This window comes from Podarcis gaigeae (genome assembly GCF_964106915.1).
Source record: "Podarcis gaigeae genome assembly, chromosome: 7".
NCBI classification, from domain to species: Eukaryota; Metazoa; Chordata; class Lepidosauria; order Squamata; family Lacertidae; genus Podarcis; species Podarcis gaigeae.
In genome coordinates this window covers 60815128-60841125 of record NC_139683.1, presented here as the reverse complement: position 1 = coordinate 60841125, position 25998 = coordinate 60815128, and the positions used below count along the sequence as shown (strand labels likewise).

Below are 25998 nucleotides of genomic sequence, written 5' to 3'. Positions count from 1 at the left end.
TGTCCCTGGGACACGTGAGGCTGCTGATCCCTTATTTTCAAATCTGAAAGTTGACAGCTATGCATCTCACACTTGCCTTAGAATCAAAGTGATGAATTTTTCCAGTGATGCAACTCCTAGGTTCAGAAAAGGCAACAACTTTGTTCACCTGAGACGCACTTTCAACAATTTCTAACTGATTCAAGCAAAATTCTGTTGAAGGTTATGCAAAATTCAATTGAAGGTCAGCAAGACAGATGCACATTTTTTAACTTTGTTTTTATTTTTAAAAGAATAATTGTTAAATAACACCCACCCACACCAAAGTGACATATTTTAATATGTTTTATATCATTCTACATTAATTAATAAAAAATTGCTTGCTTTCTTGTTTTGCAAGTTGATGGAATCCCAGGTTTCCTCACAGACCTGAAAATACAAAAATACAAAATTAGCCGTAAACTAATTTCTGTCATGGATATTGATTTTTTAAAAATATTTCTGGTTCTCTGTCTAGATTTGCAATGTACATGAGGTATTACAATGAATAAAACACAACAAACATCTTAAACGGCCATTCCATATCCGATGGTACCCACAGTTTGTTACCACCTGGCAATGATAGGACAGATGCTGGCTCACAGCAGTGATGTTATCTGTTTGCATCAGCCAATAGAGGCCATGCTTGCATCCATGCAACCCAGGGGAGTATCTGCCACTATTTCTCATGTCAAGTGCAGCTTTAGATGAGGCCCTGAGCTTGTTTAAGAATTCCTCGTACATTCTTTTGACAAACCTTTCCTGTCACAAGCTGGAAAAGGTATGTGCTAAATGCCCCTCTAAAGTGCCTCCAAATGGATTTTCTACTCTGTTAATATTTTAGTACCCTTTACAATACACATCATTAAATGTGTGCACTTTGTAAAACTATGAATAAGAGTCTGTATAACTCCATGCATTTCATACTAAATGTAACTGATTTTTTTCTATGCTGCAGAAGTAGTGGTCTGTCACTCGAAACAGCCACTCCTCTGGAGGGATGCTCAGCACAGTCCATATATCTTAGTTTCTTCCTTGCAAATGGAAAGTATCATAGCGTAGATGATGCTCGTTTCCCCCCCTCTTAAGCACACTCTCTCAAAATAATTCATCCTTGGGGTGTATTGTACTACATGCTATCATTAAATGAGCACCTGGATGATAGATGATTTGAAGGTAATTTGTTTTATACTGTATTGTATTGTTATTTGACTTGTTAGCTTCTTTGTGTTTCCTTAGAAAATAACATGGGGGGGGGAGTTATACAATAATTAGAATAATAATGATAACAGGCAGGGTTATGTTTGAAATGTTTCACAATAAATGAGAACTGAATTAGAGCAGGAACTCTTCGCTTTAGCTTTGAGATTTTGGGGAGTGGTTGTTGACACAGTGGTGCTCAATCCCCACTATGGTAAAACAGTAAATGTTCCTACTGACTTCTGAGGGTAGTTCTTTCTTCCATTCAAAATTCAGCATCCCTCCCCCCTCTGCCCGACTGCTGAGGCCAACCATGAAGAAGAGTGAAATCCTATTTTCTTTAAAGACAAATATTTCAGTTTGATAAAATTAATTGTAGCTGCTGCTTCTTTGCCTCCTGTCATGAGGAATTTCTGTCAGGAGGTGATTATATAGATGTGAAAAAAAGAGATATACAGATGACCTGTATCGCTGGAGAACGCAGCCTCAGCATTGGAAGGTCATCATTTTTTTGGCTGGTCATAGGGGGACTAACAGAGCATCCAAGTGGAAAGGTTTCTAAGATAGTGCCTCTTCTTCAGCGGAGCACAAGGAGATCATAATAAGCTGATTGGATGCAATATACGCCCCACGGAAAAAAAGTCCAACTACTGCTATAGAGCAGAATGGATATGGATTGCTTCCAGTATCTCCTTACTTGGTCAGCATAGAAATGATTGTTCAAATTTTGTCAGTGGACCTATGGTGCAACTCTTTTTTTGTGTGAGGCAGTGGTGGGGAGAGAGAAGGAGAGAGCACATTTAAGTAGAAAAACAAACCACTGAAATACTGACATAGCAGTTGAACAGATCTGCCCTGCAGCAAATAAGAAGATGAGTGTTTAATGAAAGCTAAGATCCAGCTTAAATGTAATTAACGCATTAGTAAGTGGAGAGAAATCAAGTCAGCTCCTTGTTCGCATATATCATATTTAAGCATAACTTTAGCAATGGCCACTCCAAATCTTTTGTGTTATTGTATTTTTTTTTGGAACAGTATTTAAAAACACACACAAAAACCCTCATGTAATGAATTCCTTTAATTCTTATTAAAGGGGGAGTGCCCTATATCACAAGCAGTGGCTGTGGCTATCGGTTCCTGCATTTAAGGTACAAATATTTAGGAGGAGGGGGAAATCAGATACCATGAAGTATCCTATTAATTTGAACCAGCTCTGCTGCCAAGTGTTAAAGTTCCTCAGAAAGACTCATTACGTGTCATAAAGATGTATAGGTATCCTCTTCTTAATAAGATGGAAAATAGCAAGGGACTGGAAGTCCAAGGTTACATGATACAGAGATGGTTTACCATGATTTGGCAACCAGGCTTGGCAGAAAGGCTTACCCGTCAGAGCAGACTGGCAATTGTAATTCTTGAAACCTGGTTTCCCTTTCTTACCTATGTCAATGGAGAAACATCACAATTTACTTACTTATTTTACTAAATTTCTATACCAACCTTCATCCAAAGATCACAGGGTGGTTTACAGGGTATAAATACAAAATAAGAACACAAAATGCATCACCGCCACCATCACCACAACAGAAACCGATAATCATTTGTACCACAAAATCATTTAAAGTCCATAGGATGTTTAATCAGCCAAAGGCATGGTTATAAAGGAACACTTTTGCCCAGCAACTCACAAATCTCACACATCTCTTTCTGGAGGGATTTATTTACCTGAGCAGTTAGAAATGGGTTTTTAAATTATCAGTAGCAATTAATGATCACATACACTCATTCACGTAAATTGCAAATTCTACTTGTTAATGTTTAAAATTGTCATTGAGCATTTATCACTGATGAGCAAAATAAGCAATATAAATATTTATAAAAAAATATCAAATAAGGAAGCAAAAACAAACTAAACACCCACAGCCACCATTTTAAGATAGACCTGCTGGTGGATGGATTGAATGGTATCCCATGTACAGCGCCCTTCCCTCAGAAAAGTCACCTGTTCTCCATATTTTCATTTTCGTTTTGTTAAGATCAATATTATAATTTATGTTTTGTCTACATTTGCCCTCTTTCCCCTCTCCCTTCATCCCACAAACATGGTCTGTTTCTACTGAGAAACCTCTGCCACATTTTTATAATTTAAAAGTGTATTCACTGCCCTCAGTTCAGGACAGGGCGAGACAGGAATAAATCTGAATTATTATTTAACTGTTTGATGTATTAATGAATGGTGCACTATTGCCACTTATATTTGTTTCCTAGGAAACCAGCTTGAAAAGTACTATTTGCCTAACATCCGGAGGTGCTGGGTTTGCTATGTGCATGAAACAAAAACATGGTATGAAAGAAAATCAAAATTTACAATTTAGCCTGGAAAAACACACGAAGGAAATTATAGTGATCAAAGCATGTGTACTGAAATACAATTTTTCTTGGACGAGCACTTGAGATTTGATTATCTTAAAACATGATAAAGGGTCTTTGTGTGACCTCAAAACTGAATGATAATTATGATTTTAAAAAACCTGATTTATAGTTAAATAAGATCAACCATCTTTTTTCCCCACAAAGCAATTATGACTCTGTTCACTAGATGAAAGCTAGTATAATTACAGACCATTCTAAAAAAAATTACAGTTTCTTCAGTGTGTTTGCCTCTTGGTAGAATGGCATTATGTAAAGCTATCCAATACTGCCTGGTAATAGCAACCCATGAAAAATCTGCTTCCCTGTCTAATGCATTGCATAGCCATGTTTGAAAAAACCAGCCACAACCCTTCTCCAGAAAATCAATACTGTGCGGACTTATTTCCTTGAGTGTAATAATCGCTGCAGACCCCAGGCTGTTGTGCTGACCACTTTGAAAGATTCACAATGATCAGCTCTACGTTTCTATTCATTAGCCACAAACTTAACAATATGCCAGGCCAATAAAGGCCACAATTACTCAGGCATCAATCCACAAAGCTTTTCTTGAAGAAAGATAAAAGTCAATGAGAAAAGTTAACTGTGGGTGTGTGGCAACAGGGGGTATACTAAGTGACTGGCTAAAAAACATGCTTTTACTTTCCAGGACAGTTGCAGAAGCTGGATTGGTGTTCTTGATTTCCGAAGCCCTTTAAATGCAAAACTGCCAACACTGGTGAGTAAAGAACTAAGAAAAAACTGAAACAGCACATGTCACAATTTTGGACTGCAGTATCCAATTGAAAGCTGCCATTTAAGGAATAGGAACTTAGTGTGGATAGTGGGAGACGTGGAGCCAGTTATGCCTCTGTATCATTGTGATGCTTTGGCTTACTTTCTTAGCATTGCTTACCCAGTACACAGCAGTGTTCAATTTGTGGCCAGCCTGTAGCCGTTGAGCTCTATTAATCGGTGACCCAACTCCTGTGTATGAAGCCTGAACCAATTTGCATGTTCTGAACACCTGGTGATGCATTTCATATTTGTGGGTACCACTAATTTCTCCAAAATAGCATTGCAAGAGGGTGGCATTTAATATGAACACAAGCTTGCTATCTGCTGTGTTTATGGAATGGAGCTACTGAAAGCATTTAAAAAGGTAAAGGGACCCCTGACCACTAGGTCCAGTCACGGACGACTTTGGGGCTGCAGCGCTCATCTCGCTTTACTGGCCAAGGGAGCCGGCACACAGCTTTCAGGTCATGTGGCCAGCATGACTAAGCCGCTTTTGGCAAACCAGAGCAGCGCACAGAAACGCCATTTACCTTCCCGCCGGAGCAGTACCTATTTATCTACTTGCACTTTGACGTGCTTTCGAACTGCTAGGTTGGCAGGATCAGGGACCGAGGAACGGGAGCTCACCCCATCATGGGGATTCAAACCGCCAACCTTCTGATCGGCAAGCCGGAGGCTCTGTGGTTTAGACCACAGTGCCACCCACATCCCCAGCACCACCCGGGTCCCACCGAAAGCATTTAAGAGGCACCAGTAAAGACCTTTGAGGTGCCATGATGCCACCACCATAGAGTCTCTTGACTTGACAGTCCAAATGGTTAAGTAACCCAAAGAACAACCACATCTACAGCATAGTTATGTTTGGTATGGGGCAAACAATTGTACCCAGCTAAAGCACAATATTTTAAATATTTGCAAGTGCTGAGGGAATATGTAGTGTATGATAATAGAGGCAATGATGATGATGATGATATAGAAAGGGTCCAATATGAAGATCCAAATTTATGTTTTTATATGAATTATTTGGGGCCCATGCCCAATCATATAATAGGTGGAACAGAAGCATGTCATCCATGGGAGCTCATAGTAGAAACTAAAATAGCTGAGTGCACCAAAGTACATAAATGAAAATAGCATCTTGCAGAAAACATTTCATCCACCTACATGAAACTATGTTTTACCTGAACTCCATTCATAAGCAGATGGCCCATGATCGAAATACAGTTCTCCAGAAGAGTTATAGCCCCAGCCTCATGTTCAAACGGATTACTTCATGCACCTTTGACATGAAGGCATTAATGAGATGAAAAGGAAAATTATCCCACTACTCCATCAATTACTACAGGTGCCTGTAGTCTGCTAAATGCCTTTTACCTTCTTCGCAGTATGATCCAGTCTATTTGAAAAATCGCATTAGGTTAAAATTGAGCTGCATTAACAACATGTTAATGCACCCTTGAAATGTTTACCCCAGGATTTTAAGAGCAAAAAGTAGCTCTAAAATACTATGAAAGCAGCTTATTTTTTTAAAAAAAAAGATAAATGAAAATGAAAAATTCTATCATGAATGAACCTCACTTCATGTATTTGACCTAGACACAACATTTTATGCTGTAATAAATCTGATACCAGCTAAATCACAGCAAAAATAAAGTACTAATACATCTACCATTAATCTAGAATGTGGCAGCTAGACTGGTGACTGGGAGTGGTCGCTGAGACCATATAACACAGGTCCTGAAAGACCTACACTAGCTCCCAGTACATGTCCGAGCACAATTCAAAGTGTTGGTGCTGACCTTTAAAGCCCTAAACGGCCTCGGCCCAGTATACCTGAAGGAACGTCTCCATCGTTCTGCCCAGACACTGAGGTCCAGCGCCGAGGGCCTTCTGGCGGTTCCCTCTCTGTGAGAAATGAGGTTACAGGGAACCAGGTAGAGGGCCTTTTAGGTAGTGGTGCCCATCCTGTGGAACACCCTCCCGCCAGATGTCAAGGAAATAAACAACTATCTGACTTTTAGAAGATATCTGAAGGCAACCCTGTTTAGGGAAGTTTTTAATGTTTGATGTTTTATCCTGTTTTTAATATTCTGTTGGAAGCCACCCAGAATGGCTGGGGTATAAGTAATAAATCAATCATCGTCATCATCATCATCATCTCACATTCTCCAGCAATGCAGAGCTCTACAGCCTATGTAACAAGGGTGGGAAATCTGTGACCCTCCAGATGTTTCTTGACTCCAGCTTCAGCCAGCTCCAGTCAAAAAGGCAGATGGTTTGGGAAGATGGGACATGTAACTCAAGCACATCTTGGGGGCTACAGGTGTCCCAACCTCTCCTATATACAAATCTTAGTATCTGAGCCCCATGGTTCCCCAAAAGCACATATGCCATTAGAGAGGGGGTTGAAAATAAAACTGTTGACATCATAACACCATCAAACCGATCTATGATGCCACTACACTTGGATTTCTGTAAAAAGCTCTGGTTGCCTCACTCAGAAATGTTATTGCAGAGCTGGAAAAGGTTAAGAAAAATGCAACCAACTCTTGTGGCTTTTTAGTTTAGAAAGAAGGTGAGCTTAGGGTAGTGGTGGTGATAGAGGTTTATAAGCTTATGCATAGTGTGGAGAAAGTAGTTAAGGACATGTGCTTGGGGCCAACCTATGAAGTGGATGTTGGTAGATTATGGACAGGCAAACCTCTTTACAAACACTCTACCAAAAGATGTAGTGATGGCTACCAACTCGGATGGCTTTAAGAGAAGATTAGGCAAATTTGAGGTGGGTAAGGGTATCAATAATGACTAGTCATGTTGTTCTACCTCCACCAGTTGCTGAGAACTTGCAGATGAGGAGATCACTGTTGCTTTTTGATCTTGCTTGTAAGCTTTTCACAAATGTTTGGTTGGCTGCTGTGAGAACAGAATGCTGGACTTGATGGGCCTTTGGCCTGATCCAACATGCTAAACCAACATCAGTCAGAGGGGCCAGCTTCTCAAGATGATGCGACATTCTGAGGTTGCATGTGCGAGAAGCCAGGAGGCGGAGCCAAACGCCTTCTGAACTTTGAGGGGGGCTGCCCCCTAAAAACAACAGCTGGGGGCCCCAAAGTGCCTCAGCCTCCAAGAACTGGCAGCTATCAGGCATAGGCTGCTTAGAGAAGGGGACAAATTATATTTGATTTGGAGGAACAGATTACTTATTTACATAGCTGTCAACTCACAGATTTGAAAATAAGGGACCAGCAGCCTTGAAAATAAGGGACCAGCAGCCAAAATAAGGGACCTGCAGCCTCACCTGTTCCAGGCACTCCAGTCTTTCTGTCCTCCTGCAGTCTGGTCAAACTCGTGCTGGTAGCTTCGAGAACACTGTCCAACCAACTTTGTAACCAGAGGTTCAACTGAATAGAATCTGAATCACATGCACCACAAGGCCTATGCAGCCTCAACTTAAGATGGCTCCCCGGCCTGGCTTTGCACTGCAAAGTTTGCAGCAGCACGTGCAACAAAATGGTGTCCAGCATTCAAAAAACCCCTCAGCTTGCATTAACTAGCCACACACACACAGCCTCCCCCCTCCCACGAGATCTCCTTTCCTTCCCCCCCACCATGTGCCCCCGCTCCAGACAGACCTTTTCGCCAGCAACGGTGAGTGGGCTGTTGATGACGTATCCATCCGATTCCGATCCAAGCATTCAGCACAGTATGTTCAACTTCTGAGCGCCTCTGAGCCAAAGGCAGAAAGCCCAGCCAGCAGCCAAACAAAGCCTCAAGGAAAACCACCGTCACCTCTCCGCTGGGAAGCGCTGAGCAAAGGTGAGTCCCCAGGAAATGCAGCCAATTTGATCAACACAAGGCATGCAAGCTCCACCCCCCGTCGTTCTTAAACTCCTTATTGGGTGAGCAACACAGCCAAGCAACACAGTTGGAGCCTCCCTCCTCCCTGACCGGCAGGGAGGGAGGGAGAGGAGCTGCTTCCTTCGAAATTTAAGGGACATCATTTAAGGGACATTTAAGGGACATCCAACAATAAGGGACAGCAGCGGGACATGGTGCTGGAATAAGGGACTGTCCCTTCAAATAAGGGACACTTGACAGCTATGCTTATTTATTGGAAAGTATTTCCTAACTGCCCTTCATTAAAATATTCCAGGGCTGTGTACAAAAATGTCAACTAATCACAAAACATATATTTTAAAACTAATAAAAGCACAAGATGACAAGAGGCAAATAAAAACCTGAAAATCTAAAAAAATAAAATAAAATTGGAATATGCAGAAATTCCGAACACGCCTTGGGAAAGAGGATGATCTTCATCCGGCAGTCAATTTCCCTATACTTCCTAATGCCCTTGTGCTTCCTTTGGGAATGGTGATGAGCTGCATTCACAAACCATCATCAGACAAGTGCTGCCCCTAGGCATGCCTTTGTAAAGGCCTGAAAACTGTTATATGACTGAACAATCTTCCTTTGTTATGGAGACTGGCCTAGATAGCTAGTTCCTCAATGGGAGTTAATGGTCAGGAAATAGTTGAGAGATCTTGCTTTGAGCACTTTAAATGGGGGGAGGCTTGGAAGGAGCTACATCCCTTGACTCCCCCTCCCTGCATATAAAGGGGACTGGTGTTAAAGTGTTTTGCTTAGTTTATTATTTTCTATTTTGCAGAGAGACAGCAGAGCCTGGTCTGAAGGCAAAAAGCACCTGGAGCTGAAGATGCCTCTCCTCTTTCTTGAGATCTGAGGTGAGATAACAGATTGTATGCCTGGCAAGAGTGCACATGCATACCTAGGCTCTAGTTGTATATTTGTAGATTGACAAAAAGTAAAATAAAATGCTACCAGTCTCTTCCAATGCTGGGAAATCTAGGAAAAGCTGCCCTGGAATTTTTCACTGCTTGGAGAATTAGGTAAAGGTAAAGGGACCCCTAACCATTAGGTCCAGTCGTGGCCGACTCTGGGGTTGCGGCGTTCATCTCGCTTTATTGGCCGAGGGAGCCGGCGTACAGCTTCCGGGTCATGTGATCAGCATGACTAAGCTGCTTCTGGCGAACCAGAGCAGTGCACGGAAATGCCGTTTACCTTCCGGCCGGAGCGGTACCTATTTATCTACTTGCACTTGACGTTCTTTCGAACTGCTAGGTGGGCAGGAGCTAGGATTGAGCAACAGGAGCTCACCCGGTCACAGGGATTTGAACCGCCGACCTTCTGATCCCAGCAAGCCCTAGGCTCTGTGGTTTAACCCACAGCACCACCCGCGTCCCTGCTTGGAGAATTGGGAAGCACCAAACCATATCCTAGGCAATGACAGCACAATCCTTTGCATGTCTACTCAAAAGCAAGTCCTATTGCTAAGTACTGGAAACATTTGGGCTGCTTTAAATGCATAACTTTGAAGCAGACGGGGGGGGGGGGAGATTTTTACTTTTTGCATAATAAAGAGTAGCAAGGTTGGTGTGAGTGGTTGCTTGCAAAATGTGACATTTCCATTGATGTAACCCATAGCCTAAACTTTTTCACAAAGATCTAACACCTTTGTTGTAGTTTTTTTAAAAACACAACTCCTGCCGCTAGGTGTACTGCCAAGCAGAACACATCTGTTCTAGCGCTGAATGTGCTGTGTTGATCTCCTATTGATTAACATGTCATTGATTTAAGTCCAATGATGGTTGAATGAGTAAGAGCTGCACAGCAGGGATGAGAAAAGCCAGGCTTTCATCTACAACAGTGTAGCTGAGCAGCTCCTGGGCCTTTTGCAGCCTTCAGGGTTTTTCCCATCTGTCCAGCCTGCTTGTTTGTCTTTTCTCCATGCTTTTTCCCATGAGGAAAGGCAGCTCAGTAGTAAACAGAGGAGGAAGCTGCCTTGTACCAGGTCAGATCATTGGTCCATCTAGCTTAGCATTGTCAAAACCGACATGCAGCAGCTCTTCAGCTTTCAGGCAAGAGCCTTTTTCCAGCCCTGCCTAGAGGTACCTTGGATTGAACTGGGACTTATTTTTGCATGCAAAGAATGTGCTCTACAACTGAGCTAGTATTCCTCTTGAAAGAAATCCTGTGGCTGAAGATTGTGCCATTTCCTGTGGAGTACTGATCTGTTTTTCTTTAACTACAAATTGGAGAGAGAGAGAGAGAGAATTTGAACCTTGCGGAGAGGGCAAGAACTTGACACCTGGTAGAAGTCTCTTTGCCTCAGAAAAACTGACCCATAGTTACCCTACCTGTGAAATTGACACATTTGGGTCAGTCTTCACTTCAACCTGGACAAATGTCAACTTTGCAATAAAGTTGTTGTTCCCATGTGTTTGATTTCCACATTTCCACTTCTGGACAGCTGCATTAACACAGGTTGCCCAAATCACATGGCTGCTCCCCACACCACTATCAACCACCTCTGAGCAGGTAGATCAACTGCTGGAAGTAGTGATGTGAACCATCACTCATGTGATATGGAACTCCAGATGTTTATAACACACAATGAAGTAGCAGAAAAGGTAATGGCTGAGCAAGACTGGGCGTTCTGTACTATGCATGCTTATTTAGGAGTAATTCCGCTGTGGGTCAAAGGTGGGGAACTCTGGCCTTCTAGGTGACTCCAATTCACCTCATGAGCCCCAGCCAGCATGTTCAATGGGATGATGGAGTTGTTGTCCATGGAGGCCACGGGTTCCTCCTCTGCTGTAGATGATTCCACTCTACCCACAAACATAAGTAATTTATAGTTACATTATTCCCACCATGCACATTGATAGGCTCAGCTAACTTGGGGATAGGTTGTTCCCTAGTCACAATGGTTTTTATTTGGCCCCAGAAGGTAAGAGATCATCCAGAAAGAACAAAGACTGAAAGAAGATTATTCCCTAATCTATAGCACAAGTTTACAAATTTAACCGTTTAAGGAACAGCCTAGACATCAGCTAAAGTGATGGCAGATTTCAGTTTATATTCACCATTGTTATAAAGGGGGCACATTGTAGTTTAGCAGGTACAGTCTGAAAAACCCGCAGGATGAGGACAAATTAAAAGGCAAGTCTTCAATCAGTATACCATTTCCTTTTTTGGCCTCCCTGTTTAATTTATATCAGCCAAGGATAGCCTAAGTTTGTCTACTGAAATGTCATTTGCACTCTTTACAAACCTTTGAATTTGTTCAAGAAGGTGAAGAGAAGATTAAATATCAAAGGTGGGTAAAAGGTTGAATGGCTTGAAAGGCTGAATGACAGTGTTTCCTAGGAGGTGGTGTGTGTGTGTGTGTGTGTGTGTGTGTGTGTGAGAGAGAGAGAGAGAGAGAGAGAGAGAGAGAGAGAGAATGAATGTGAGTGAAAGTAAATTGGCTTGCAGGACAGGCCTCAGTATGAAGCAAAGTAAATCAATTGGATCAGAAAGCAGGTTCCAGAGAGGGTGCTGTTTACCTTCTCCAGAGTTAGATTTGTTTTAATTTTTAATTTCAAGTGCATTGGCAGAAATCCACAAGACCAACCTTGGTGAGGGCAGTATTATTCTGGGCAATGTGGTCATTTGCCCTACTTTGCGGAAGGCAGTCCTTTCTCCATTAGAAGGGCTGTCAGAAGACAGTCTTGTATTTGCAGGGGTCCATTTTTGGAAGGGCTCCCCAGTCCAAGTCCAGTTTAAATATGAAATCATGGCAAGGGAAAGCAGGGACTTCAAAGTTGCCACTCAGCACCAGGACAGCAGAGTGATTTGGCCTACATGCTATGTGGGTGGCGTGGTGGTTTAAACCACCAATCAGAAGGTCAGCATTTCTAATTTGTGTGATGGGGTGAGCTCCCATTGCTTTGTCCCAGCTCCTGCCAACCTAGCAGTTTGAAAGCATACCAGCACGAGTAGATAAATAGGTACCGCTGCGGCAGGAAGGTGAATGGAGTTGTGTGCCAGAAGCAGTTTAGTCATGCTGGCCACGACCCAGAAAAGCTGTATGAGGACAAACGCCGGCTTCATCTGCCTGAAAGCAGAGATGAGCACCGCACCCCATAGTTGAATTCGACGGGACTTAACTGTCCAGGGGTCTTTTACTTTATCTTTACCTTTACATGCTACAATCGTCTCCACTATGATGAAATGTCTTATATTTCTAGTTTAAATGATAGCAATTATTTCTTGATCTGCAATTCTGCAAATATGTCCTGTTGTCTTTTGGAGATGCCTAAGTAGCCATCCTTGAATGAAATCTCCCAGTCAATGATCAACTTCCTTCCAGCCTAAGTAGCTGGAATATAGGAATGACCTCAACAACACTGGTGTACCTTCTAGATGCTCATGCCAGGGAGCAACTGGAGGAGAAAACTGAAGAAGAGTCCTAGGAGGGAGAATAAATTTATGACTATTGAGTCAGACCATTGCTCAACTAATTCAGTGTTGTCTAATCTGATTGGCAGAGGAATGCCAAAGGACTCCTTCCAAGTCTGAAAAGGGAAGGAGGAAACAATAATTATAACATTTGTAATAGTTTCCCCCACCCTAGAACTCAGGAGATTGCCATTTTTTATTTTCGCAACCTTTTAATGACGTATGTTTTCACAATCGAGCCCAGTCCTTTCCTCTCCTCTTGGACTTTCTTTTCCTCTGCTGAATTCCCCTTCTTAGATTAAAGAGATGCAGCACAATGTTGCATGGAAAAAACTGTCTTGCATGCGGGAGGCGGAAGGAACAAGCCCTTTAAAAATTAAACTTTTCCTTACTGAAAGTGCTTAACACATGAGGCGTTATTTTAAAAATACCTAGCTGAAAATGTGTTGAATTCTGGGTGTGAAACTGTTAATTAGTGAGAACTGGAATGCACATGGAGAAGTTACATTATTGGGAGAGATTCAATAGCAGATAGTCGGTGGCTGGGTCCATGTTAGGTGTGTGCGGGGAATTAAACCACCTTCTGCATGCCTTCTACTTGCCTAAAAAAACTGTACAGAATGATGGACACTGTGTTGTAGGTAACACATGTTAGCATTTCTCCTTCCATATTTTATTTCTGGCTTTTAACGGGAGAGTGGGGAGAAAGAGGACGGAAAGAGGTCCTGCCCCTTCGCCTGCAGAGGCTAGGGAGGGGGAGACAGGTTTGCTGTCCCTTCCATGGGTTAGAGAAATTCACTAGTGATGAGGCTGAACGCTGACCAGCCAGAAGGGAAGGCTAGACAGGTGGAGGAGCAAACCGAGGGGCTGGCCTCCGTTCCACCACCAAGAATGCAGCACTGCCTCTGCTTTAGGGAACAGACCCAGGTCCCTTGGCAAAAATCACACCTCCAAGTAAACTCTTAGGAGGAGTGTCACGAGTGAGAGGCAGTGTGGTGTAGTGGTTAAAGTGGTGGACTCTTAATCTGGTGAACTGGGTTCGCGTCCCCACTCCTCCACATGCAGCTGCTGGGTGACCTTGGGCTAGTCACACTTCTCTGAAGTCTCTCAGCCCCACTCACCTCACAGAGTGTTTGTTGTGGGGGAGGAAGGGAAAGGAGACTCCTTCGGGTAGCAATAAATCCAAACTCCTCCTCCTCCTCCTCCTCCTCCTCCTCTTCTTCTTCTTCTTCTTCTTCTTCTTCTTCTTCTTCTTCTTCTTCTTCTTCTTCTTCTTCACCACACAGAAGAGCCTCAGTCATGGTGTTTGGGGCAGGAGCCAGGATAGACATTAAAGTGGTTATAAAAAAAATGTGCAAGCTAATATTAAATTTTGAAATGTTCACTGCATGTCCCAGTTTCTCACAACAACAAGAACAGAGAACAGTTACATCTGCCATTAAAATACTGGTGTACTAAGCAACAAAATAAACCTCATATAGTATTAGAAGAGTCTGATATATTTGGAGAGTGCAATACTCAGGAGAGGATGGCTCAGTTGGTAGAGCATGAGACTCTTAATTTCAAGGTTATGGGTTCATGCCCATATTGGGTTAGATTCCTGCATTGGACTAGATGATCCTTGTGGTCCCTTCCAACTCTATGATACTATGAGTAACATAACACAGGATAAAACTCTTATCAGTCAAGCTAGTTGGGCAACATGTTGGGCAAATTAGCACCATTTGAGGAAATGATATACATTTTCTTATTGGAGGTTTTGACTTGGGGAATTTTTTAAGTCTGTCATGAAATAATGCTCTGTCCCATAGGAAATGTATCCATGGCACATACAGAGATCTTGATTGTAGGTAAAACAATTCTTTGAAGAGATTCTAACTGGAGGGTCAAATGAAACATTTCCCAGACAAATTCTGGCTGGCAAATGCTGCTGTATTTATTTTGAATTTGACCCAGCAGTGCTTAAGAAGTAAGCACTGTTTATTAGCAAGATGTTTCAAACCAGATCTATTTCAGCTTTTAATACAAGTAATATGGATATTTGGCAAAATGTCAAGATGTATGGCTCCAAATCAAAAGGTGATCAAAGCAGAAGAAAAAGAAACTTGTTTCAGATTTACATTTGAAGCTGAATTTATCAAATTTGTACTTTCGCAAATAATAGAGAACCAAAACAGTCATTCTTTGAAATCCATACTTCCATCAGATTTTGCAATGCAATTCTCCAATTAACCAATCTTTACAAAAAAGTACATATTAAGTAAAAGTGTACATAAAAATTAACATATTCATGAAAATAACATGTAAAAATGTGTCTGTTAGTTAAAGCTGTGTAAAAAAATGAGTTTATTAAGAGAAATTCGCACTAAAATGCTGGTGAATTTTCATAAGGATAAAAAAAAGAAAATTCACAAATTGCGCAGAAATGTATAAAATCAAATTTAAGATGGAAAAAATTACAAACTGAATGAATCAAAATTGACAGATCCTTCCACCCCTAATAGCAATAGAGAGATCTATTCCCCACAGATCACATACAGAGTGCATTATGGAAAGAGAATTTTCATGTTCCATAAATTATTGTTCTTCATTGCATGGATTTCCAATGATCACGTTTCACTCAGAACCCTAATTACAAGTGACTGATACGGCTAACCTTTAGCTTCAATTAAACATGGATGTATGTGAAGGAAAAGGTACACCAGGATGGCCAAACGGCTGACTGCCCTGACCTCAAGACACATTAGGCAGTGTATCCATCCCGTCAGCTAAATCCCTGTCTAACTCACACTCCATGTAAATTGATCTTCAGCTTTATTAACTTGAACACCAAAGAACTCAGAAATGCTGATGATAAATATTTAGCTGTAGAAGAAGGGTGAACCTGGCTGAGATCAAAGAGATGGCATATGGATGAAGTTGCAAGGCCAGAGCCTTCAGGTTACAACTCAGTGGTAAAAAACAAGATCAGAGAGAGGGGTTTTTTTCCTCAGGAGAAATTATTTAATGACATTAGATATTTGGCTTAGGAACAACCAACATGATAATAGGTACTAAGGCTTGATTAGTTGCTAAAGGATCAACAATGGGAAAACTAAAGCAGTTCTAAATACAGAGGGCAATATAACAAAAGTGACATTTCAACTTTTTAAATATTTGTGATCCATCTTGTCCAATACTATACTGTCTATGCTGATTAGCCAAAGCTCTCCATGGTCTTAGGACACAGGCTTTTCCTGAAATTATTTTAAGTGACCGTGCCAGTAACTGGACCCTTGACTGTATGCATATAAAGCATGCACATTTCAGTGAAACTATGGGACCTCCTTTTGGCCGCATCTAGCGAAGCATAGACGAGGCCTTTGTTTATAAGCTCAGCAGCATTCATGAGCTGGTTGCCAAAGGTAATCTAAGGACATGGTGGAATGATGAACCTGAAACTAGAGTACTTGGACTGACACAAGCAACTGTTATAAAACTGCTGCGAGCATTCATATAAATAAAAATGTGTGGCTTGGGTTCAGATATTGCAGGGTTCTTAAATAAAATCAATGAAGTGCTGAAAACAATTAACTGAGAACCAAAAACTATTCTGGCGAAGATTAATGTGAAACAAATCAAAGAGCAAGCGGCAGAAAACTGATAAATGTTCTGAACTAATATATTTCTCACCTACGTTTTCATTTTATGTAACTGTGTTTAAAAATAGTTTTTTACCACCTCTGTGTGGACTTTTGCCATAATTGTAGCACACTATCCTTATTTCTTAAGGGGGGGAAATCACAGGAACAAAAGATTCCCTTGAGAATACTGTCAAGCTTAAGTTCTGGAAGTACCGTATTTCAGCTGCCCAGTATCCACAAATTATTTCCACCAGGAATTTGATCCTAATCCTCAGTTCAACTACTGCAGCATAAGCAGAGGATCAAGTTCAATAGTTGAAGTGGTGTCTTATGGAAGCTAAGTAGGGTAGAATGATAAAAATCAGATTCCAGTTACTTCTGAAAGCTCATTCTGTTCCTTGTTCCATGCTAATTTCCCAATATATTGCCTTAAATTGAATGAGGCTGCTCTTTTAATCAGTAGGAAGTTGCAGAAAGCACTAGCTTTTTCTTTTTTCATCACCCTCTTCCTGAAGCATAGAAGGGCTTCAAAAACACTATTAGCATATATGCAGCATTTAATTGCACAAATGAAGACTTAAGTCCCAATTAACTGTGAGGGCAACACTTTAGCGGAGCCCTTTCCAGCTGCCATTTCCTGATGGAGAAAAGCTGCCCAGGGGGTCTTTTCCTCAAGTGCCCAGTAATATCAAAGGAATACTAATTAAAAGACGTTAGAATCAAGTGTTTAAAAAGCATATATTTATTGGGAAAGTGAACATTTGCCATACATAACCAGTATTCATCTCCCCACCTCTCATTTGACTCCCGAGTCCCGACTTAAATGGGTTACATAACACTGTTTAAAACACCCCACCTCCTTGAGCAAGACACTCTCAAGAGGGTCATTTGCCATGTAAAGAAAGGGCACATGATGAGATGCTATCTTGCTCAATTTCCTCTCCATTTCACAAGCAGCAGCTAATGAAGCAGAACATGAGCCCAGAAACAAAGAGAGATGAAGGTTGACAGCAGCCAATAATAATAAGCATTTCCCCTTCCTCTCTTCCTTCCACACACCCCCTGTGCTCTCCCCAAATCTGTTCCAGGAGGTTAAGGAAAATCCTACAACAGGTTTATTTATTTTTGGTTGTGCTGGTGCGTAGGAGAGAATGTTCCCTTGCGCAAACAGAAATCCTTGCATTGATGGAACATTCACTTTAGCACTGAGCACCAGGTTTGAGTCTTAGGATGCCTTTGTAAAATTTACAAGTGGATATAAGTAAGCAGAGAACTGGACACACATAAGAAACCTTAAGGTGGTTCTGGACTGGCAACTCCTAGGCCTCTTTTAAAAGGCATAAGAGTAGTGTTCTAGTGATTTGCACCTGTGGAGATTGTACTGTTGCATTCTGTCAGAGTGTGTGTGTGTGTGTCAGATTTTTTTAATGTTCTGAAAAGAAAGACGAACAGGGAAAACAGGAGGACAATCTGACTTTCGCTTGCTAGACTGAATAAAATGTACCCAGGGGCTAGGAACCAAAGCTAAAACTGTAGGACCCCTGAGGCAAACATATTTCATGTCACATGGGCATGCCCAACTGTCAGGACCTTTTGGGAATCTGTTCTGACAGAAATATGGTCTCCCAAGAGATCGTGTGATAACACTCTTTGTATAGCTGAAGAACATTACATTATCTGAATACGATTGTACTCAAAAAAGTAGAACAATCAAAGTGTTCCATATAATTTCTGATGAACTATTAGATTCTTCTTCAAAAAAATTATGTGGGTTTGTAAGTAAATATGATTATTTTATCTATGAATCCATTATATATTTATTTGTTTAGAATAATCTTTATTATGGACGGGATTCACTTAATGAGTCCTGTCAGCAGAAGCCAGCACAAGGTCTTCTTGTGAGGTCCAGTGCCGAGGACCTTCTGGCGGTTCCCTTGCTGTGAGTAGCCAAGTTACAGGGAACCAGGCAGAGGGCCTTCTTGGTAGTGGCACCTGCCCTGTGGAATGCCCTCCCACTAGATGTCAAAGAGAAAAACTACCAGATTTTAAAAGACCTCTGAAGGCAGCCCTGTTTAGGGAAGCTTTTAATGTTTAATAGGTTATTGTATTTTAATATTCTGTTGGAAGCCACCCAGAGTCAGATGGGTGGGGTATAAATATTATTATTATTATTATTATTATTATTATGAGACTACAGTGAGACAATCGTCCCTTTCCTCCCTCTTTGTGCTCCTCACAATTTCCTGTGTGTGTGTGTGTCAGGGGAACTCCCAGAGCAGCATGCAAGGTTAGGAGAGGGGTTATCATTCTGGCTGGCACTTGTAGAACAATCAGAACAGCATATATGTATATAAACACTATGGAAATTTACACCTGTGAAGAAAACACAACTACATATTATACTCTTTCAACAACAAAAAGTCAGAATTTTTTGTGGTCTGAAGGAGAAACAAGCACGTGGAAAGCAAGACAATGGTTTTATCACATGATGTAAAAAGTGAATGAACAAAGCATGGATAGTATACAACGGCATTTCTCAAGCTATTTTCTGCAGAACCCGGGAGTTCCACAAAGCAGTCCAAGTGGATCTGCAGAGAATGCAGCTGTAATGGCAGACAACCATGCACAATGTGCGATTTCCATTGAGCTGCAGTCATGGGGATTAAATGCACCACTCAAGCCATTGCCCTGGGGATCCCTTCCCTTTCCCTCCGCCCCCACTGTGCTTTCCAAGGGCTGTATCACTAGCGGCCAGTGGGGTGGCATTGGTTACCTGGCCAATGAAGGCCATGTTTCATTGCTGGTTACAAGAGGGGCAGAGGTGAGGCTGCTGGGTGCTTAGCATGGTGAGAGCACAGCAGCAGGGCCAATCTGATACACCTTGCGCTGTGACCACTACCTCTCCCTCTCAGCATCTGGCAGTAACATAAAGTGCTGGAAAGCCAGGTAAGCAATGCTGCCTGACTGCACCACCCCTCTACTGGGTTAAATGTGCTGTTCAAACCCTCTTCATGGGAATATATTGTCCCTCCTCTTAGCACCTTCCACTGGGCTGCAGCTTGATGGCAGGGGTTAAACATGCTGCTCCTTTAGGTGAAGAAGTATCGCTGATATGAGCCTAGGTCTTAAAGATCACAAACATAACAAAACAAAGGCATTTTCCATCAGAGACCAGGAGACATAAACTTTCAATAACTTTGCTGCCAGAGTTGCTGCTTTTAAAGGTCGCCACTCTCCTTTGCGGGCTCTTCTAGTGGTCAACTCCCTCCCCAATTTTCATTCAGTATTAATTTCATTAATTACTCTCACTACAGAAGGTGTTTGTAATATTGTTAAATTCAGAATAAAATTGATCTGAAAACACTATTTTAAATCAGCATTATGTTGTTCGGTGCCGTTAGTAGTAGGCATTTTAAAAGTTATTTTTAAAAGAATTTGCTGGAAGGGTTGCCCTGACATTTTGTTTGATGTGAAGGCTTATGCCACTGCAAAAAGTTTGAGAAGTACTAGTTTACAGTAATTGCCTAGGGTGGAAATATCCCTGATCCCTGAGCAAATCAGCCCAGCTCTTCCATAGCCCCATGAATTGCTACAATAGCCAGAAACCTCTTGGCAATGTTTCCCCAACATGCTCCAAACCCAGACCATTTTCTCACTCTATTCTCCGTATTCAAAGGGCAAAACTGTTTATTTCAGCCCTCTTTGCCACACTAGTTCGTTCCCACATTGGCAGAGCTCAAGTGTGATCTGCATTTCAAGCTGGCCTTGACTGCTCATTAATTAGCATTCCTTGCTAGTGTCTAAAAACTATGCCAAAGCTAAAGAGCTTTGTCTTGAAAGAACAAGACAGCATAGCTCATAAGACACACGTAGCATTCTTTAGAATAAGCCAAGGATTAATGAAAGGAATTTTTTTTCAAAACTGCTCTGGCGTTTGGTGCAGGAAGCTTTACTGGTGACATCATGGGAGCTGGCCAATTAGTGCTGTGTCTTCTGCTTGAAGACCAATTAGTGCTGTGACTTCTGCTTGAAACCTGAAGATTCCCCCACTCCTTTTGAGCTCAATATTGGAGTAGAAGGGTACTTTGGAACTAAACTGACTGTGGGACTCTGGAAGTGTCCTGAATGCAGGAAAAATGTTAGACATCTCTTTGCTTTTTAAAGCTTTTAAAGTTTTCTTTTTATTTATTTATTTTTTAAAATATTTTTTATTGCTTTTTAACATACATACATATCATACATATCACAAACATACTTACACAGCCAAGAAAAAAGGGAAAAAAAGAAAAGAAAAACGAAACATGTAATACATAAAAACATAGACAACTCAACTTACATTGACAAACACTCATCGACTTCCCTTTATCTCGATTTCGGAATAAAGTTATCATATTTTTTATCCGCAGTGTCTCATTTTTCAAGCAATTTTTACGTAGTAAGCGTTATCTCATACCTACTGTGATTTTTCAAATATATATTTGTTTTTTATCAACATTTTTATTTTCCTTTTAATTCTGTTTCCATATATAACTTAAATTTATCCCATTCATTATTAAATTTTGTACTTTTTTGATTTCTTATTTTCTGTGTCAATTTTGCCAGTTCTAAATAGTCAAATAGTTTAGATTGCCACTCTATTATCGTTGGGATTTTAGACGTTTTCCAATACTGTGCTATGAGGGTTCTGGCAGCCACTGTTGCGTATTGAAAAAATGTTTTATCTTCTTTTTTGATTTCTTCGCCAATTATCCCCAGGAGGAAAGCTTCAGGTTTTTTGCTAAAGGCGTATTTGAGGACTTTTTTAAATTCATTATAGATAGATTCCCAATTTTTTTAAAGTGTCTCACATGACCACCACATATCTATAAAGTCGCCCTCCTTACTCTTGCATTTCCAACACATTTTATCACCTGTTTTATAAATTTTATCCAATTTTACCGGCGTCATGTACCATCTGTACATCATCTTATACATGTTCTCCTTGAGTGTTGTACATGCCGTGAAGTTCATACCTTTACACCATAAAGCCTTCCATTTATCAAACTCTATATTATAACCCAAGTCCACTGCCCACTTCACCATCACCTCCTTCACTTCCTCATCTTTGGTGTCCCACTCAAGTAACTGGTTATACATTTTTGATAGTAATTTTGTTCTTCCTTCTATTATTTCAATCTGAAATCTAGATTTCTTCTCATTTATCCCAATCTTTTTATCTTCCGTCCACATGGAGTTAATTTGGTGATATTGAATCCAGTTTTCTTTTTAAAGTTTCACAACTGCATTAGTCAGTGTGTGATTGCCACCCTCGGAATTCAGGAATCCCCATGCAGCTACTTTGTTCTGGCTTCCATGCTCTTGGAAGTCTAAGCCCAGAATAGTAAAGACAGGGATTTGCCCTATTCTCAGGGGGAAGCAGAGGCTTGGAGAGCTGGCTTTATGCTCTGTGTAAATTGCAAGGGATTGCCTGGAGAACAACGAAACAAGAGAAGAAGGTTAATGCCAAATAAAAAAGGGTAACAGTCAACTAAGTCATACTCATTTTCAGTGGATTTATTTGAAATATGGCTATCCAAAATCAGAAAGAATTCAGTGATACAAAAGAAGAAAAACAAAAGATGAGCATTGTTAGCTTTTCTTTATATCTGAGTTTAGAGAAGTGCAAGTGGCCTATAATCTCAAGCAACAATAAGAGGAATTTAGCAGAACATGTGCACACAGATTCTGTCACAGGATCTCAATTTAAAACAAACAAACACTGGATTCTACTCTAGTTTTACACTGCAGCAATATCTTGAAAATGTGAACTCTGATAGATATAAAAATATTCAGCTCACAAGGGGCTAAAGCAGAAGCTTTTGAAGTCCAGTCTTCATAGCTGGCCGAAACCAAATGAAGAAATATTTAAACTGCATAGTGCCCTCCGAATGCATGATTCAGTACCAGCTCAGTGTTCTGCAGCATTTATTAGTGAAAATCAGCAATAAACATTACCAATATAAATCAGGGTTTAGAAGCACATTAATTCCAAGTAGTTTAAAGTCAGTTTATAGTAATCAAAACTAGGACCGCTGCCCCGCACTTCGAGCCACAGGGAGCTTCGTTTTCCTTAAGATCAGGTATTTTCCTGATTCTGCTCTGCCCTCTAGTGGTTTTTGCTATTACTATACCTCTCCAGAGGGACTTGCCTGTTTTATTGTGAAAGCAGATACAGTGGTACCTCGGGTTACATACACTTCAGGTTACATACAGTTCAGGTTACAGACTCCACTAACCCAGAAATAGTGATTCAGGTTAAGAACTTTGCTTCAGGATGAGAACAGAAATCGGGCTCTGGCGGCGCAGGTGCAGCAGGAAGCCCCATTAGCTAAAGTGGTGCTTCAGGTTAAAAACAGTTTCAGGATAAGTACGGACCTCCGGAACGAATTAAGTACTTAACCTGATGTACCACTGTATTAGGACCCATTTACAGAACACTGTAACACTGACATTTGTGTGCCAATTAACCAGATACCTAGATAATTAGCCACTGTCACTATTAGCCATTAATAGCCTTATTCATTATAAATTTGTCTGCTCTCCCCCTTTTAAAGCTATCCAAGTTGGTGGCCATCACTGCATCTTGTGGTAGTGTGCAATGTGCAGAAGTCCCTCCTATTATTTGACCTGAATTTTCCAACATTAAGGTTAACTGGGTATCCCTGGGTTCTAGTATTATAAGAGGGAGAAAATTCTCTCTCTAGCCTTTAGGCTTTGCATAATTGTTGAAACCTCCATCAGGTTTTCCCTCACTTGCTTTTTTTTTTTAATCAAGAGCTCTAAATGTTGTAAACTTTCCTATAGAAGAATGCTCTAGCCTCTTGATCACATTGGTTGTCGCTTTTCTGAACACTTGTCATCTCTACAATATTATTTTTGAGGTAAGACAACCCTTGCTGGCAGGGTGTAAGTGTTATTTCTTATCCCCACCAGATTTCTGAAGACCAGATTCTTTCTTTGGTGGCTAGATCGCTTTCTCCATTAACTTGCATTAACTGCTTGTGCACATTTCACGCAGGTGTTAGTTTTTAAATTGACATTTCAAGCACTTCTCACATTGCGTGATACAAGATGCAGTACAAGTGACTTAAGACACTAATACTTTTTATTGCACTTTACAATGGCACACACTCTGGAAAGCTATTATAAACTGAGAAGATGCAACATTGTATTCCAATGTGCCACATTAGCTGCAGTTGCATTAGCAAAAAACAAAAACCCAGCACAATGCTGCCTCACAAATGAAAGGTGCTGCAGTGTGGATTACACCCTAATCCTCTGGCCTGTAATATAGGATAAAACTGGTTTATTTCATAAAAGTAATTTAATGACTTCTGAGATAAAGTATGTGAAATAAATAAAACTTTGAACAGCTGAGGGTAGTTCATGAAAGCAGAGTATTACAGTATTATTAGAATTATTATTGTTATACTGTGCTTATATGCCAAATATTCTTCAAAACTGTATGTTTGTGCAAACCCATATATTCCACCCTCCACGTTGATGAAGGGTATCAAATAGTCTGATACTCTCCTCTGCTATATGGGCTGGGAAACTTATGCCTGAAACCCTGGAGAGCAAGCGGCCAAAGGAAGGCAGTTTTCTCATCTAATCATTTCCGTGGTTTCGTTTTAATCTGTCAGAGAGCTGCAACAAGATGAATACAACCGAATATTTAGGCTAGACATAAAAACCAAACCAGTAACGCCTCCCCATCAAACGGCTCTAATTAATAGCATCTGGCACCGTTTACACCCTTTCAGCCAATCCTAGCAACAGTCCTACGACGTCGATTTTCTATGCGCACGCCTAAAACGACTCAGTCACGCGCGCCTGTTCATTCAATTGCGATAAATACCGAGACGCTGCGGGTTAAAGTAAGACCGAGTCACGTGCTGACGTCACCGCGCGCGTGATGTGAAAAAGATCGCTCTATTTCGCCGACAGAGCTATAAAAACTGTTGAGTGACACGTAGCATCAACTTCTGAATTATGTACTGGTGTCCGTCCCCCCACCCCTTCGCTGAGACAGAGCTGAAACGTATTATTGGGACTGGAATATTCGCATAAACAAGCGAACAAGATTTCCCACACAAAGAAGAGCTGAATTTGAAACAGCAGAAACTTCACTCTTCGACTGCTTTTTTTTGGGGGGGGGACGAGATCGGAGAGAACCACCCTATGCAGTGGGGCCCCGTGAAAGCTCGTGCAATATGATGATGATTATTATTATTAGCAGCAATGATAATACTACTAATATCTCCTCTATGCCACTTTATATTTTAAGGGGGGGAAAGCCTCAAAGCGGTTTACATTGAAACATCAAATAAAATAGCCAGGGGGGGGGATTACAAAGAAAAGAAAATATAAAGTACACATCCATTCAGAGCAACATAACATCACTCCTGATTCTAAACTTGTCCATAGATGGGGGGAGGGCAGTTCTCACTTCCGTCCCGGGGAAGACGACTTCTCTGATGGAAACCCGGAAACTCCCTATTCTGACAAGGCGACGCTTCACTCTCTATTTTTCTTTCATAGATACATACAGTATATATACCTATGTATATCTCTCTGCGACCCGAGCGGGCCTTCGTTTCCTCCCTTTTCTCCCCGGCGAGCGGTTGGTTTGGGCGGCTCGGGTGGGCGGGGCTTCTCTTGACAGGCACAGCGCGAGGAGGAACCGCCGACGGTTGGGCTGTGTGGCCGTTGGGCCCCTTCGCGGGAAGCCCCGCCTCTCTCCCCTCCCCGCCGTGTCCCGCGCTTCTCCGGGTGCCGCAGTGGGGGGGGGGGGCTCCGAGGAGTCCTCCTTCCCGCTTGTCGTGTCGCGCGGGCCGAGAGGGGGAGGTTGGTCGGGTGGGGGAGAAGATGTTCGAGAGCCTGCGCGAGCGGCTGCTGAGCGTCCAGCAGGATTTGACCTCGGGGTGAGTTAGCTGCCGCCTCCGCTGCCGCGATAAAGTTCCTGAAAGTCCCTGAGGTGCTGAGGGAAAGGAGAGCCGGCGTGCGGGGCGGGTTGCTGGCGGAGTAAGGGGCTGCCCTTCGGGGCTCCGCTGACGAGGGACGCGCCGTGGGGCGTTGAGGGTTTGCCGCGGAAAGTTGCGGTTAAAAAGCTCCCTAGGAAGGAGGCGACTTTTGAGGTACTTTGGGAACGAGCCCCGTGGTGGAATTCACTGGAGCTTTACTTCGGAGTAAACGCGCGTCGTGTGGCGGTGTAAGAAGTGCGTTTGCGTTTGTGGGCAGATTGCCTGGTAACTACCGGCACCAGATGCGTGTTGTGAGGATGGGGCGAGTGGCGTGTCCCGCCTCGGGTTTTCTTCTTTCGAATACGCTGCCGCAAATAGCACCAGGGGTGCTGCACGAAAACCACGCGCTGTCAATTAGTTCTTGGCTACTTTAGTGCTGAATAAGAGTCACTTCCCATGTCCCGCCTTCCTTCCCAATGTTGCTAAATGAACTTTGGACTTGGTAATACGGTGTTGTTAAAAATAAATAAATCACTCAGGCTGCTTATCACCTGATCGTGCGGTGGTTTTTTTTTTTAAAATAAAAAAAGGGATTGGAGCTTTTGCTAGGTTGCAGCTGATTGCTATCCTATCAGAGTAAATTACCTGTA

At 41.8% G+C, this 25998-nt stretch overlaps 1 protein-coding gene and 2 long non-coding RNA genes across 4 annotated transcripts in view; 2 read left to right on the top strand and 1 right to left on the bottom strand.

The window, feature by feature from the left end:
- Positions 1 to 71: 71 nt before the first annotated feature.
- LOC310848464 lies at positions 72 to 25029 on the bottom strand. Its single transcript, XR_014566424.1, has 3 exons — positions 24946 to 25029; positions 2602 to 2655; positions 72 to 408 (listed from the first exon to the last, which is right to left on the bottom strand). It is a non-coding gene; the product is annotated as an uncharacterized lncRNA (long non-coding RNA).
- On the top strand, positions 2664 to 12695 carry LOC310848461. The gene is made up of 3 exons (XR_014566421.1): positions 2664 to 4363; positions 9089 to 9164; positions 11408 to 12695. It is a non-coding gene; the product is annotated as an uncharacterized lncRNA (long non-coding RNA).
- DTNBP1 (dystrobrevin binding protein 1) overlaps positions 24344 to 25998 on the top strand; it is a 40926-nt gene continuing 39271 nt past the window's right edge. Inside the window, exon 1 of one of the 2 annotated variants that reach the window (XM_083747358.1) lies at positions 24344 to 25309. In XM_083747358.1, coding sequence (XP_083603484.1) covers positions 24948 to 25309 — 362 coding nt within the window. In that variant the 5' untranslated portion in view covers positions 24344 to 24947. The remainder of the gene's footprint in view (positions 25310 to 25998) is intronic. The other variant, XM_083747359.1, reaches the window with a different exon arrangement.